The following is a 17,102-nucleotide window of genomic DNA, read 5'->3' as shown; positions in this document are numbered from 1 at the left end:
GTATACTTTTATATTGATCTTTAAATATATATATGCACATCAGGTAAATTATTCCTGTCTTATATTCTGTTTGGGGCTCACTTTTTATTTGTCTTAATTCTTCCTTTCATCCCATCTTTTGGATATAGAGTTAGAGAGGTAGAGAGTACTCATTTCCATTGAATGGCACCAGTCTCATTAAGTTTGTGTTGTAATAGTATCTCGTACTTGGCTATTCTCATTTGATCTGAATGTTTCCTAATAATAAATTTACTCATCACATAGCAATTCTTCACACTAATTATTTCAATAATTGAAATAGTTCAATCAGAACTGTCTAATTCAAAAGAAATCATTCCATTTGGCTTTTCACTCAAGTTTTCTTAGCAAGATTTTCTTTTATAGGAAGCTGCCAGCAAGGCTCATAGTTCTTCTCATGAGTACTGCTGCTATGGGTATAGAAATTATATTGAAGCTTTTCAGCAGCTGAGCAAGTCTTTGAAATTGTTACTAAGAGGGGAAGTCTCATTCTCAGTTATATCCTGTAATGACTGCCTCCTTTGCTTATTTTTTCTGCTAAAAATTTCTGATTCTTGTTAAATAACTTTTTCTTTGGTTTTTAATACAGCTTTCTCAAGAGCAATGATTAGTTTCTACCTCTCTTTTCTTCTCCTATTCCCTTTTGATAACAAGATACTATGTAGAACTCACTATCCCCCTCCCCATTTTATAAATTAACCTTTTGTAATATTTTGAGTTAACAAGTACTTCCTTGGTTTCACCCTATGTCAAAGAATGAGGAAAGGATTAATAAAAGGATCATTAGCTAACATTTAGGATCTTGTTTATATATAATGCTCTTTGACTTTATAACATTTTCTTTTCATTTTTCAGGATTTTGTGAGCCACTTCCATGTTCTTCTTCCTCGAAATATTATTCCATCCAAATTTAACATTCAGGATTTCTTCAGGAAAACAAATATTAATCCAGACAATTATCAAGTTGGAAAATCCATGGTGAATATATATACAGCCCTTGTCTAAATTGAATGTATTTTTGTATTTAAATAATAATGACAATCTGCCTATCAGAACAGTTTATAAAAATATAGTGTACCAGATGTCATAAGAAAAAATAATATAATCAGTATTAAAGAGCTTCTGGTGAATTCTCTAGTTCTACCTAAATTTTTAACTGTTTAAAAACCATCTCTCCCTACTTCTATTTGCCCAAAGTTACCTTTTCCTGATTTACCTGCTTTCCTTAATTTGTCACTTACTCTTTCTGTCATCCTTTTTCTAGTTTCTTAGGCTAGAAACCATATTTGGCTTAACCTTCACTTTAATTCTTTTACAAAGTTCTGGGGTTTTGGGGTTTTTTCCCCCTTACAAATGATTACCACATCTCTCCTTTTCTTCACTGACACTTCTTCCATATTAGTTCTGTTTGTTTACCTCTCACTTATATTTCTCTTACAGTAAACAGATTTCTCATCTGGTTCCAGTCTATTTGTTATTCTATTGAACTCACTCTACCCATTGTATCAAAATCATCATCTTAATATACTTCTTTCTTTATGTTGGTTTCCTGCTCAATAATAATCCCTAGATAACCTCATTAAATTCAAATATCTTTTTCTTTTTCAAGAATCTCCATATTGTAATTTTAAACTATTTAATATCTTCATTGTGAAGATTAAGTGTTTCATTGTCTCCTGTATGTGCTTTTATCGTTATTTTTAACTCCTTGTTTTGCTCAGGTGGGGTCCTCTGTCTCTTATCCTTATTAGTTTGCTGTTTTCCTCTTTGGGTATCTAATATCTGTGTGCTCTTTTTAAAAATATTTTATTTTTGACAAAAATGATAGGTAATAGGTTAATTAGTTTGATTGTGGTAATCATTTCACAATGTATACATACATAAAAACATCATACTATATACCTTCACCCTACTCCAACATCCTTGAAAAATATGACATACTACCAGTAGTACATTGGCTTATGATGGTGGTGAATTTCCCACAGGAATAATGTATCCTAATCTCTGACACAGGGATTTTTGTATACATGTGTACCTTAGCATATTGCCTTCTATATTCTAATGTCTTCTTTCATTTTGAGAATGACTGCTTTGGATAAATTGATAGAAATATTTATCAGTACTGCTTTTACACATCTGACACTGTATTTGTTCTTTTCTAAAAATGCTTATCACAGAAGGGATGATTCATGAAATAAATTTCTCATTTTTTAAAAATATTTGTTTTTATTAATTGATTTTAGAGAGGGGGAACGAAGTGACAGAGGGAGAGACAGAGAGAGAAACATCAACTTGTTATTCCACTTACATAAGGCATTCATTGGTTGCTTCTTGTATGTGCCCTGACTGGGGATCAAACCTGCAACCTTGACACATCTAAATGGTACTCTAACCAACTGAGTTACTTGGCCAGGGCTTATTCTTAAATTGTATTTTTCATCTTCTTCCTCCTGGTAGGTGTTCCTGAAGGAGCAGGAACGACAGCACCTACAAGATCTACTTCACCAAGAGGTGCTCCACAGAATCATACTGTTGCAACGATGGTTTAGGGTCTTGCTCTGCAGGCAGCATTTCCTCCAACTGAAACAAGCATCAGTTATCATCCAGGTGAGAGGCAAAGGATTCCTTGCATAAGATTGGCTAGTTTATTTGGCCCTTTTTTTCCCCCCGGTAATCAGAACTATTTTACTATGAAATAAGAATGTAAACTTCTTCAGAGATATGAGTGTCCTATTCATTTTTGAAATGCTGATAGCACTGAAAAGATTATCTGGCTTATGATAATAAACTATAATAAATATCAATGCAGTTGAATTTAAATTAAATCAAATTTATAGTTATAATGGCTTTTGAGGTATGATTAGCTAGGGGCAAAGGAATATTTGCCTTAATTTTTGTTGACATAGTTATATTTAATAGTTTTCTGAATGCTATTTGAGAGTTATACTTACATTGCTGTTATATACTCATCTTGTTCTACAGGTACCTTATTTTATATTTAACTGTTTTATTTTCTCCATCATCAATTTATATGATAGCTATTTCTATAGGACTTTTTGTGTTTGTACAAGAAAATCTTTAATATCTTAATTTCTGTAATGTACATATGTTGACCGTAAACCTGATTAATATCAGCAAGCTGTAGTATAAGAATAATTTGTAATTTGTTAAAGTTAATTTGTAGGGCATGAAAGCATCAAAAATTTTAAGTTATTCTATAATTAACTTTATTGAGGTTATATTATCTAAAATATTTGTTTTAACCAAGCATATCAAGAAGAATTTTTTAATCACCCACTATTTAGCCACTTACCTTTTAATTAAGACTTAAGAACTTTATCCTTTTTTCCTTGTTCTGTGAAAATGTGGTATAAGATATGACAAGTTTTTGTTACTACTTTGTCTTTACTGTAGCGATTCTGGAGAAATTACCTAAATCAGAAGCAAGTCATCAGAGATGCAGCTGTGCAAAAAGATGCTTTAGTTATAGCTAATGCAGCTACTCTCCTCCAAGCTTCTTGGCGTGCTCACTTAGAGAGGCAGCGATATTTGGAGCTCCGGACTGCAGTCATCATCATCCAGCAGAGATGGAGGGAGCACTACAGGCGGAAGCAAAGAGCTGCTATTTGTATACAGGCACAATGGAAAGGCTATAGGGAAAGTAAGAGGTATCACGAGCAAAGGAACAAAATTATCCATTTGCAGTCAATATGTAGAGGATTCAGAGCAAGACAGAGGTAATCTTTGTTGTTATAATAATTCTCTCTGCTGAAATATATGTTGTTTATACCTCTTCTCTAATACTTGCCTAACTTGCATTAGAACTGGTTACATGCAATGTGTCTTTTCTACTAAACTGTGATACTCCTAATAATTTTAACCTGCATTGTGTGGGATATAATGGAAGCTAAATAAGTGTTTATTGAGTTAAATTGGATTGAAAACCTGTGGTCTACAGTTATAACTGCTAAGAGTTAACTTTTACATTAGGTTGAGTCGTTAAAAATTGGCAGTATTCAACTGTTTTTACTTTTAGAAACTAATTTTATTTTTAAGGCTTACCTTAAAATAAGGATATTATTAAATGAGAGCTTTACTTATGATTTTATTTTTTTTAGTAGAATGCCCAAGTAGGAATAATTCACTTAATGAAATATAATCTCACTTATGGGAACAGAATTATGAAATGTGCAACCAAGTTAATTTGAGAAATACTTAGATGTAAGAAAAAAATTTTGAGACTATTCTCTCCAGTGGTAACCAAGTCATAGATCTAATGTACTTCTTTTTAATTTTTATATAGATTTAAAGCTTTAAAAGAACAAAGACTGAAAGAAGCAAAAATAGATCTTGGATTGATAAATATTGAGCCATATGGTTCTGTGAAAATTCATGGTTCAGACCCTTCAGAATGGGAGGATTGTTCCTTCGACAACAGAGTAAAAGCCATAGAAGAATGTAAATCTGTGACAGAGAGCAATCAAAATAATTCAGTTGATTGCTGGAAGGAGTCCCCAAACAAGCGACAGGAGAGAGCCAGAAGCCAAAGTGGTGTGGACTTGCAGGAAGATGTAATTGTAAGAGAGAGACCCAAGTCTTTGGAGGATCTCCACCAGAAAAAAGTAGGACGTGCCAAAAGAGAAAGTCGGAGAATGAGAGAACTAGAACAAGCTATATTTAGCTTAGAATTGCTGAAAGTCCGTTCTCTTGGTGGTGTGTCTCCTTCAGAAGAACGCAGATGGTCTACGGAATTGATGCCCGAGGGTCTTCAGTCCCTTCAGGGTACACCTGATAGTGAAAGCTCTCAAGGAAGCTTGGAACTTCTGAGCTGTGAGGAAAGCCAAAAGTGCAAACTAGAGTCCGTAATTTTAGATGAAGGAGACTTGCAGTTTCTATCACCTGAGATATCTAGTAGTAAAAAATTTGATTCACAGGACAATGCCCTCAGTGCATCAAGTGAGACTAATTGTACCTTGATTCAAAAGGGCGCACCCTCTGAATCAGTGCATTTGAAGAATGGGACTATGAAGGAAAAACTGGTTTGCAGTTCTGAATCTATTACCTATAAGCCACCCCTGAGAGACCCCTTTATTTCCAGTAGTCTGCCTACATTTTTTTATATTCCTCAACAAGACCCACTGAAAACAAGTTCCCAACTAGACACAAGTATTCAGAGAAACAAACTAATAGAAAGTGAAGAAACACTTCCAGTTCTTACTTTAGATATCAACAGGGAAGCCAGAAAGTATCACTTCTCAGGAGAAAATCAAGTTGTTGCTTCTTGGAATACAGATTCTTCTAATACTGTGCTTAAAAGGTTGGAAAAGCTCAACACTGAGAAGGAAAAAAGGCAAAAGCAATTGCAGCAACAGAATGAAAAAGAAATGATGGAACAGATTCGCCAGCAAACAGATATTTTAGAGAAGGAGCGTAAAGCTTTCAAGACAATTGAAAAACCAAGAATTGGGGAGTCTTTCCCAGTATCATATTCCCATCAATCAAAGCAAAGAGTAGAAAGGCCATCCTCTCTCCTCATCCTGAATACCCCAAATAAGGAAGAACTCGATGTACGAGGGCCTCCATCAATAACTGTAAAAGATGCAGCTCTTGCCCCAAAAGACAGTTCCTCTGCTCACTTACCCATGCGAGATCAAACCGTCTTCCTGTGCTTTGAAAGAAAAGGAGGCCCATGTCAATCTAGTACTGTCGATGAATTGTCCAAGACAGACAGAAGGTGCACCCAACTGAATGTAGCCTGTAACCTCTCTAATAATCGCGTTTCAAAAAAAGGACAGTTTAGGCCAACTCAGGCTTATGGCCACAAATCTAATGACCCTCCCAGAGATGGAACTACTAGGGCCATTTTCTACACACCAAAGGAAAATATGAGTATTCCTCTGTAAGTGAAATGTTTATTGTTTTTTATGTATAAATGGGAAACCTTTTGGAGAATTTTATAGGCATATCTCAAAGATGTTGAGGGTTCAGTTCCAGACCACTGCAGCAAAGTTAGTATCACAATAAAGTGAGTCATAATCTCTTTTCTGATAAAAAGTCATACTTTAATTTTAAAAATTGCGTGTATTAAGGTGCCTTGATCAGCCTCAACTCTTTGTATGGGTGCTACTAAAATTAGCCATATTCTCTGCGTGAAAAATTTTCATAATTGTTGACTCTCCCAGCCACTTTAATTGGGTATAATTATACCCTAAGAATTGACTAAGCACAGATAGCAATTTTTGGTTCCTTCCCATTAAGTGAGAAGGGTAATACAGTGCCAGTAAACATAGGAGGTTTCAGGAAATGCTGGTTGCCCTACAGCTGTTACATGAAGCAGTTAGTTTCAGGCTTTAAAGTTAATGTACTTCATTACAGCTGATGGTCTATTTTTGTACTTTATTAAGTTAGTTATACTTTTTTGTTGTAAAAAACATAATTTAACATTTTAAATGTATGGTATAGTAGTGTTAATTATATGCACATTGTTGTGTAACAGATCTCTAGAACTTTTTCATTTTGCAAAAACAAACTCAATTACCCATTATACAACTCCCCTTTTTTCCTTTACCCCAAACCCCTACAAACCACAGCTCTCCTTTCTGTTTCTAAGAGTTTGACTATATTAGATACCTCATATAAGTGGAAAATCTTTATATTCTTCAATTTTATTAACTAGGTATAGCCACAAGAAAAACTTTTGTTGTTTTTCTACTTTTTTTATTATTGTTCAAGTATAGTTGTCTCCATTTTAAGAAAAGAATTTCTTAAGTAGTACATAAAATATTTGATAAAGTTTAAGATATTTGTATTAAGTCTTTGTATACAGTGGATTCTTTCAGTTCTTGTGGGAGAATATCACTTTAAATGAAAGGTGAGGGCTATATTTTAGGGCTAAAACTTAAACTTCATATTAACTATGAAATAACTTCTTTCTCCTATCTCTTAAGTTTTTAATCTTTCTGTCTTTAAAACTGTATACAGATATTATAGAAACCCTTTGTAAATGTGGGCAAGATATCATTCATTTTTTTTTCCACTAACGATTTCTATACAGTATTATGAAACATAGTTGGACTAAATTCTAGATTGAGGTCCTATTTCTGCCCAATAGCCTAGAGATTACCCAGAAGTTCAAAGACTGTATCGCTTTATAAGCCCTTCAGAGTATTAAAAACATATTATTTCCTGTCACTTTGATTAAGTTTAGTGATGTACAATGTATGTGTGTTTGTGTAGAGTTGTTGGATCCATGAGTCTGCTTTATAGAAGTCTTAGTTGTACATTTCAAAGTACATTAATCATCCTTGTGAATTGCTTTTTTAAATCAATTTTTCAGGATAATCAAGTTTACTTGATTTAGTGTGCTTTACCTCATTAGGATCTGTTTATCTTCAAAATGATTATATATTAGATTGTTTATGTGAAAGCTTAAGTAAAATTCATGCTTCAAGTCTTTTCTCATTCTGTAAGTACTACTAGAAACTTTAGCATTTTATAGAATTATAAATGTTGGTGTTCCTAATTTTATCTAGTCCCATCCTTACATATTAGAAATAATCTCATAGGCTCCCCTAGAGGTGAAATGATTTGTTTAAGGTCACATTAAATAGGTAGGTCTAGAACCTGAGTTCATCATTAGGAATCAGCATTGGGTTTCATGATTAGGAAGTATCACCAGGTTAGCATTCTTTCTGTGCCATAGTGGTGATAAGTCTGTAGTTATCTTCATCTGGTTCATGAGGGAGAACAAAAAGAAATGCAGAGATCTAAAGAAAATACTGTGAGTTTAAAAGTTAGGGTGGTCAGGTGCTATCAAAGGTCCTACTAGTTGTTTCTCTTTTTGGAGAGCAAATCAAAGGCCAATAGGCTCAACTGTGGCAGGAGAGATTTTAATGGCCTACAGGGAATCTTTTAGGACAAACTAGGATTTCTGGGCTTGATCATACACTAGTCAAAAAGGTAGATCTCTGAAATGCCATCAGCAAGGAAAGATTGCCGTTTCTTTAGGTTTTTTTAGGCATTATTACATAGGGCAGAAGACAAGGTTAACCTCTTAGAGCCCTTAGTTCTTTGTTTATAAAATTAAATGGAAGATTTTGAGTGGTAGAGCAATTAGTCTGCCAGCTCATATTCTAAGTTAGTGTCTGCTTTAAACTTAGCACTATGCTAGAAGGTAAGATACGATTCTCAATGAGCTTATAGTCCTGCTAAGAAGAGATTAGCAATATGTTGTTGGTAAATTTTAAGACTTGTAGCACCGAGTTAACATAGGTAATTGGGGCCGTGAGAATGTAGGTTCTATTCAGATTTTCCTCAGACACTGACATCCATTTCTACACCGAATGTAATGATAAAACAGTCACATCATGTGGTCATTCAAGCAAAATTAAATTTTCACAGACTAACACTATACCATCTTTATGGCTTGGGGCACACTTCTTTTAGCTTGATAACAACTTCTATACTGCTAGTGTTAATTTTATTCTGTACAATCTCAAGTTTTAAAGCAAAGATAGCAGATGAAAGCTACAGAGAGATTTCAGAAAGAAAATTTGCTAACCAGTAGGAATCATCTCTATAAAGTAATGAGGTCCTTATCACTAGGTGGCTACTTACCAGGTACTTTATAATGATTAGAGTAAAAGGCCATTCTAGGTCTAATTCTAAGGATTTGGGGATTTGGTACTTTCCCTTTCTCATCATTAAATCCATATCATTTCATGAACTAATTTTGCTGCTACTATTATTCAACATATGTCATCATAGTGGAATATGCCCAGTGGTTACCAGGGCAGGGTCTCTAGTAATTCATTCATACATGTAAATTCTTGGTAATAATATCAATTAGGTAAGCAGAAAGTTTGGGGGGGGGTATTATTTTAGGAATTGAGTAAGTTCTGGATATATGTGTGGAATTGGCTGGAATTCTTTGACCTAGCTTGTTAAACTATATTTCATGCTATACTTTGAGACTGCTGCCATCAGATATCTGCTAGGAATTGAAATGTAATCCTGATTTTTTATTCTAAGCATCAGCAAGGAATCCTTAAACAGTGGAAATCTTCAACTCCATAAACAAGATGAACCAGCTTCGAAACCTGTAAAGTTAACTGGGCCGGGCCAAGGAGAGGTAAGTATGAAATTTTGTCTATCCATATTCTATGAAAAATAGATGCACACTGTTTTGGAAATCATTATTCTTGTAGATATAGCATCTCATCTACCCATTACTCCCAAGAGTTTATAGAGAAAGAAGCCGTGAGTTAATTCTTTTATACCTAAGGGAGATATACTTCAGGCAGGAAATGATGCTTAAAAACCAGACTGGATTTACTAAAAAGAAGTTGCTAAGAAAAAAAGGCAATTTATGCAAGTGACTTTGGTGAATTATTATGGCAGTGAAAGATGACTTTCGTGGCTATGTAGATTTAGCTTCCATTCTCATCCTTTGTCCAGAGTAATGTATGGATTGTTTTTGGTTATCTCTGTCACTTCTAGTGGAAAGGGTATGGTGGGGTGGCGGGATGTTACAGGAAATTCATGAGCTCTCTGATGTCTTTCACTGGCATCATCTCCCCCCTCCCAAAACCAAAAAACAAAACATTGTTGTGTTATTTGTTTTATCATTTGGTCAAGCAGGTTGCCAGACCGGCCCATAAAAAGAAAGCTCGAATGGCGCGGACGCGCTCCGATTTCTTGACTAGAGGTACTTTTGCTGATGGGGAGGGGGATACAGAGGAAGATGATTACGATGACATTGAGCCCCTTCTCTCCCTTGACCAACCTTCTCACTCTGAGCTAGGGCCAGCACCCAGCCTGGGTCAGGCCTCTCACAGTGACTCCGAAATGGTAATTTTACAGCAATATAAGAAAAATAGGCAACAAGCAAATCTGATGGGAATAGTCTTTGCTAATCTAAAGCTAACCTTCACAGCTTCTTCCCCATATAATGGTTTGTACATGGGAAACCTCAGTGAACACAGCAAATAAGCTAAACTTTAATAGGACTAAGATAAAGGACACTTTAACAGTGCATGTCAAATCATAAATTAGGCAACATTGAGGTTAACTTGGCACTAATGTAGAAATTTTCTGTGTTATATCTTGAAAGGTGTAGAGCAGGAAGCTTCAAATATGTTTTTCAGTAAAGGGCCATATGATGAACATTTTAGACTTTGTGGAACATACAGTTTCCTTTGCAACCACTTAAGTCTTCTACCATAGAGTAAAAACAACCATAGACAATAAGTTACAAGTGGGCATGGCTCTGTTCCAGTAAAATTACTTACAGAAATAGGCAATGGATTCTATTTGACTTGTTGGCTGTAGTTTTCTGACCCCCTCCCCGACCTAGTGACTAGAGTATGTGTTAATCCAATAGCTTTTCATTGAAATGGCGTTTTCTTCTTTGCCTTTAAAGTTGCTTTCTCCTCCCTAATTTTTTAGTAATAGAAAATAAACATTAATTTTTAAAGATTTAATTTAATGAGCAATACCAAAAATATCTCCCTAGACCAGCCTGGCAAAGTAGAAGGTTTTGTATGAATATGAGTTTGTATTAATCACAGATTATAGCAATGGAGTTAGGTTTGAATAAAACTATACTATTTTGACTAAGAACATAACCTTATCTTTATATCTCAACAAAAATTAGGTACACATGTAGTTTAACAAGTATGAATGCATTTGTGGATGTAAAGTGTTTGATTTTGTAATTGTCCCAGAAAATACACAGTATCGGGACCCTGTATGTATGATATGTACTAAAACATTATTGCTGATAGAGTAGAGTGATATGCAGGTTATTTCTATCCATATTCTTAATTAATTGGATCTCATTCTTTTTTATGGGAGAAAAGTTTTAGGATGGTCTGATGGTCTTCTTTTGACTCATTAAATATTTTATCTTTGAACTGTTTTAAGCTGTTGATTGTGCCAAAGATCTAGTTAATTAAGATTTTGGCTAATTTCTAGAATACTCCCATTTTCTTTATCTTTTGTTGGAGATAAACCCAGTTTTTAAATGACAATATTGACATTCTAAGAAATAAAAAACTGTATCAAAGAAAAATGCACTACCAGTTCTCCAATTAGACAAGTGGGTCATTGCCCTGAGCCAAACTGTGGGGTTATAAAAGGTGGGAACAGTCTGTATATCCATTAATAGAGAGAAAGCCCTCTCTTCAGGTAGGATAAAACAACTTCATTTTGGAGATTTCCTGTTTTTTGAGTAAAAAATAACAACACATTCTTATATGATTATTAAAGATGAAATTATGTAATGAATCAAACTAATATTAATGGCAAGTACTACTTAGATATATTTTTTTAGTGTGAATAGAGAGCATACTGAATTTGTTCTCTAAAGCATAAGTAAATGTTTCACTTGTGGAAGAACTTAGCATTTATAATTGCTGCTTTGTTCCTGAGAGTTTCCTTTGTTACAAACCTCAGTCCTTTTTGTGGTAGATTTCTTTCTCACTGAGAACTCTACTGAGATGAACCAGGAAGCTGGGCTTTGTGCTTGGAGCATTCAGCCCCTTTAAGGGTTCTAGCTGGTAGCCTCTGCCTATGATCCTGTTCACCTGCTTGATAGTCACTGCATGCCAGTAGTTATAGAACACCCACCCTGCAGTGTGTTAGTCACCTCTCCAGCTTTCTCACTGCCCTTCTGTTTCATCACTAGCTATTTTAGGAACAGGTGGTGGTGGTGGTTTCTGATGGATACTTGCATGGAAAAGCTTTGCTTTCTAGAATATGCTGATACTTAGTGGGATTGAGGGTGGGAACGGTAGGGACAATTTTAAAGTGTATTTATGTTTATATTGAAAATATTCCATGTTCTAATGTTATCTGATATTGTGAAGATGAAGACCAATTGTTTGTAAATTGAATCTACTGAATTCTCATGATTGAGATATCTTCAGAATTTTAAATGGGCTTGATTTTCTGAGTACATGGATTTTAAAAACAGGACAATTGGGGGGATTTTTTTTTTCCTGGACAAAGTGATCCTGTCACTGACTTCTGCTAAGAAGTGTGTCATTCACTGTTGGATGAAGCCCTCTGACCCTTCCAGTTGTGAAATATCTAATGAGATAAAGACAGTTATAAATGAATTACGTGAAGGGAGTTTGATAAGCATTACCTCCTGAGTTGATGAAATGTTCATCATTTTTAATTGGCTTTGTAGGAGTGGAGACAAGAATAGTATTTTCCCTCCTTAAGATTTTGGTATTTTGTTTTTTAATTTCCTACTTATAACTCTGCCGTTTGAATAACTGTTCACCCTGTATTTGCTGTTCTCACTCAGTTCCTATACCCACTATGTTGGCTTTTACCGGAGAAGAATGACCCATTCTGCTAAGCAGTATTTTTAAGGTGGCTTTTATATAGTAATTTAGTCTGTCAGTCTTCTGAATGATGAATTAATAGAATGATTTGTATCCCTTATTTGTAGCATTGGTGTAATAACATTACAGTTTTCTCTGTATAGTTTCTTCTACCTTTTACCAGAGTTAAACCAATCATTTGGGAGAGCAATTCCCAAATAGCTCTCCAGAATTTCTCTTCTTTATTTCCAGTATGATAAAACTAAATTTCTCATCCCCTCAGAAAAACTGCTGTCATTTTTTGTATTCCTATTTCTGTTTGTTATTCTCTGAGATACTCTCAAGTACTTAAGCTGTGTTGAGTTTTCTTTCATCCCGCTGTCCACTCTACAAAAAAACTGCCAGAAAAATCTGTTGATTAAGCCTAAATTTATTAGCTTATTTCATAGTAAGTGAAAATCCACCTTGACTAGGTCTTAGTAATTTCTCAGAAAGGGGAAGTCAAGGCAGGATGTTTAGAGGATTTTAGAACATAGACTAGTGATTTTGAAGTGATTGTTGAAAGTTGGAAAACTTGTTGGTAGTGAACAAAGCCTATGACAGAAGAGGTTTAGATGGGTGGCCCCCAGATAACAGCCACACTGTTAAGTACACTTATATGTGTATTTTATTCCCCCAAAAGTTAGTTTATAGCATTGTGACTGTGCTTTTTGAAGATTTTATAGAATTTCTCTATGAAACTATCTGGGATTGGTACTTTTTGTGACATAATTTCTTTATAAGTTCCTCTGTTCTAGTAAAATTAGTCTTTTAAGCTTTCTACCTAATGGGTTCAATTTTGGTAAATAGTTTTTTCTGATGAAATTATCCATTTCATCTAACTTTTCAGATTTATTTGCATAGCAGTTTGGAAAATAAGTAGTCTCTTAAGATTTTTAAAAATTCTTTGTTTCAAAGGTTATTCCCCCTTTGTCACTTCTTATTTTGTAGATTTGTGTTTTTTCCTTTTTTTTTTAAGCTAGCAAGTCATTTGTTAATGTTTTTCACAATAACAAGATTTTAATTTATTTATTATACCTGCTTCCCCCCCTTCTGATTTTGCTTTTGCCTTTGTTATTATCTCTGTTTGCTTTCTTCTGGTTATGTTTTTTAATTTTATAGCTTTTGATTTGGGGATTTGGAATCATTTATTTATTTTTATTGATACAAATTTTTAAGGCTACAAATTCTTTGAGCAGTACTTCAGATGTATCTTATTTATTCTAATGTGTAAAGTTTTTTAAGAAAAATGTAATTTTAGTTCATATTACAATTTTTTGCTGAGAACTTGTATAATAAATTTTTTTTAGTTTTCAAAGGAAGAACCATTTTGTTTTTTATGTGTTTCTAGTTTTATGATATTGTGATCAAAGAATATTTGTAATGTTTCTGTTTGATCAGATTTATCAGTATTATTTTTTACTTCATACATATATGATCAATTTTTGTGACTGTACTATGTGCATTTGATAAGATGTATTTTCTATTTAGAGTGTACAGTTTCAATACATATTCATAATCGCTACCTCATTATGTTGTTTGTCTTATACATTTTTATTTTTTGTACATTTGATCTGTCTTATACAGAGAGAATGCTGTGTTAAAGTCTCCTATTATTTATTATTAGTTGTGGCTTTTAGTATTTAAAAAATGTCTTTCATGCCCTACCCGCTGTGGCTCAGTTGGTTGGAGCAGTGTCCCATAAACCAAAAGGTCATAGGTTAAATTCCCAGTTTGGACACATGCCTACATTGTGGGTTCATTTTGGTCAGGGCATGTGTAAGAGGCAACCAATTCATGTTTCTCTGTCACATTGATGTTTCTCTCCATCTCTCCCTTCATCTCTCTCTAAAATCAATAAGCATGTCCTTGGGTGAGGATTTTAAAAAAACATCTTTTGTCACATTCAGGACCTTTTGCTTGAATCCTCCTCAATAGTAATATCATAGCCTCTATTTTGTTAGTATTTCCATTTGCTCAGAATATTTTTGGTCATCCTCTTATTTTTAGCCAAAAAGATTCTTCATCTTTTTGTTTTAGAAGTGTGTTTTCTACACAGTATAGTTTGGTTGTCCTGCTTTGTGAACCAAATTAAAATTTTCTTTCCTTGATAGGTGAGTTAAATCTATTCATATTTATTAATATAACTGATAGATTCAGCCTCAACTCTTAAAATTTTCCATTTTAACAGCTCAAGATGGCTTCTGTCGATAAGGCTATAGTCAAGCAGGCTAAGGACTTAGAAATATTATAACTTAGAAAAAGGAAATACTGAGAAATGAATTGACTAAGTAATAAGAAATTCTCTCCTTCAAATTGCATTGTCTTTAAAAGGCATGTTGTAAACAAAATGGCACAGGAATTGCCAATTGAAAATCAGGTCCCAGTAGGATAGCCATGTGAGTTGTTGCCATAATTTAGACTGTTATTGGTGATAATGGTTTTTTATTCTTTAGGCCTTTGGTTTTTCATCTCTTTCTGTGTTCTTGCTCTTTTAAATCTTTTAATGTATATGACAAGAATCTATAATAGCAACTTAAGTCATAATAATAAGGAGGTATGAAAGACTGTATTTAGCATTCCATATTCATCAGATTCTTGATCTTTTGTCTGTCTCTTTAGTTTTGACTTCTTTCTTTCATTTTCACTTGATATTCTTTGTTAAACTGTCAGAAAACATGAGCTCAAAGGGCCTACTTAGCATTTTCATTGACTTAAGTTTTCTTTATTTCAGATTGTTCTAGTCATTTAATAGAGTTTTTAATAGGTTCTTTTATGTCGATAAATCTCTGAAATAATATTAATGTATTTTTGTTCATTTTTAATAGGTGTAATTCTCAAAAAAATTCTATAACCTGAGTTTTAATTACACTGCTATGATATTGTTACTTGATTTTAAAGTCTTTCATGTATATAATTATTACAGACATCACAGCGATTTTCTTCAGTTGATGAAGAAACAAAGCTTCATAAGACTATGTCTCAAGGAGAGATTACGAAATTGTCAGTGAGACAGAAGACTTCAGATTTGGATATAAGGTATAAAGTATACACTGAGAGTTAATAGGTATAATATTCTATTTTCTAATTGACTATAGTTAAATACTGAGCCTCTTTTCAAAAGCCTAATTAATAGAGCAGTTAGTTTCTATTTTCAACAAATATTAAGTGCTTACTATGTGATAGACACATAATAATTCAGATGTATAAAATGAGCTTTATCTTTGTAAGTGAGATTTGAGCCAAGTCTTTAAATCATTATATTACTTGTGATTTTTTTTGTTGTTGTAAAAGAGATTACACCAGAATGACATTGAAAATGTAGCTTTGGACTTAGAGTCTATTCTAAGTGTTTTATAACTGGAACTGGAAAAATCTTTAGGGAAATAATGCTGTTCTCTTTAAAAGAGTATGTAGAATTTTCATTTGTCAAATATATTTGGAATGTGGAGGAAAGGAGACCTTAACCTTAGTGCACTGTTTGTAGCAATACAGATTGGTACAACCACTATGGAAGACAGTGTGTGGAGGCCCTTCAAAAAATTAAAAATGGGCCCTGGCTGGTGTGACTCAGTGGATTAAGTACGAGTCTGTGAACCAAAGGGTTGCTGGTTCTGTTCCCAGTTAGGGCACATGCCTAGGTTGCTGGCCAAGTCCCCAGTAGGGGGCACTCAAGAGACAACCACACATTAATGTTTCTCTCCCTTTCTCCTCCCTTCCTCTCTCTAAAAATAAATAAATAAAATTAAAAAAAAATTAAAAATGGACTTGTCTTATGACCCAGCAATTTCACTTCTGGGAATATATCTGAAGAAACCTGAAACACTAAAGCAGAAGAGTATATACATCCCTATGGTCATTGCATCATTATTTACAATAGCCAAGATATGGAAGCAATCCAAGTGCATGCCCATCAGTAGATGAGTGGATAAAAAAAGCTGTGGTACATTTACACAATGGAATACTACCATTTCATGACAGCATGATTGGACCTAAAGGGTATTATGCTAAGTTAAATAAGTCAGTGAGAGAAAGACAAATACCATATGATTTCACTTATGTGTGGAATCTAATGTACAAAATAAACCAAAAAATAAGAAATAGACTAATAGGTACAGAGAACAGACTGACAGCTGTCAGGGGGGCGGTGCTGGGCGATGGAGTGAAAAATGTGAAGGTCTTAAACAGTACAAATTGGTATTTATGGAATTGCCTCAGAAATGTAGATTACAGCATAGGGAATATAGTCAATAATATTGAGATAAATATGTATGGGGCAAGGTGGGTGCTTGGGGCCACAGGTGGATCACTCTGTAGGGCATGTGATTTTTCTGGCCACTTTGCTGTACATCTATCTGGGTCTAGTGCGGAATGGTGATGGGTATGGACTGTGGTTGAAAAATAAAAAAATTTAAAGAGAAAAATAAAAACAGCAAAGTCACAATTTAAAAACCCCCACGATTTTTTATTAACAAATGATGAAGAAATTATTGCAGATACAGAAGAAATTTTAGAGTAATTTTATATTTATTTTAAAAAATGAACTTAAAGTACAAATACAATTTATCTGTTTCAAGAAAAATATTTATTACCAAAACTGACTCTGGAAAATATTTAAAGAAAAATTAAGCAGACTAAATAAATAAATATTTTTTTCCTTATTATGTTATATAAGGTAATTGGGCCCTCACTGAATACTTGAAACCTATCTGG

At 33.9% G+C, this 17,102-nt stretch overlaps 1 protein-coding gene across 7 annotated transcripts in view; it reads left to right on the top strand.

Annotated features, from left to right (window-relative positions):
• The window catches only part of MYO9A (myosin IXA), a 234,135-nt gene that overhangs the window by 142,333 nt on the left and 74,700 nt on the right, over positions 1–17,102 (top strand). For 4 of the 7 annotated variants that reach the window (XM_045848730.1, XM_045848731.1, XM_045848728.1 and 1 more), the window contains 7 exons: positions 874–996; positions 2,476–2,625; positions 3,433–3,755; positions 4,322–5,917; positions 9,049–9,148; positions 9,655–9,867; positions 15,316–15,428. In XM_045848730.1, the coding sequence (XP_045704686.1) occupies positions 874–996; positions 2,476–2,625; positions 3,433–3,755; positions 4,322–5,917; positions 9,049–9,148; positions 9,655–9,867; positions 15,316–15,428 (2,618 nt within the window). The remainder of the gene's footprint in view (positions 1–873; positions 997–2,475; positions 2,626–3,432; positions 3,756–4,321; positions 5,918–9,048; positions 9,149–9,654; positions 9,868–15,315; positions 15,429–17,102) is intronic. The other 3 variants (XM_045848733.1, XM_045848732.1, XM_045848727.1) reach the window with 2 other exon arrangements.

Source organism: Phyllostomus hastatus, unplaced genomic scaffold (genome assembly GCF_019186645.2).
Source record: "Phyllostomus hastatus isolate PE091 unplaced genomic scaffold, TTU_PhHast_1.1 phas_contig_62, whole genome shotgun sequence".
NCBI classification, from domain to species: Eukaryota; Metazoa; Chordata; class Mammalia; order Chiroptera; family Phyllostomidae; genus Phyllostomus; species Phyllostomus hastatus.
The sequence above is the reverse complement of the archived record's forward strand: the minus strand, read 5'-3'. Positions and strand labels throughout refer to the sequence as shown.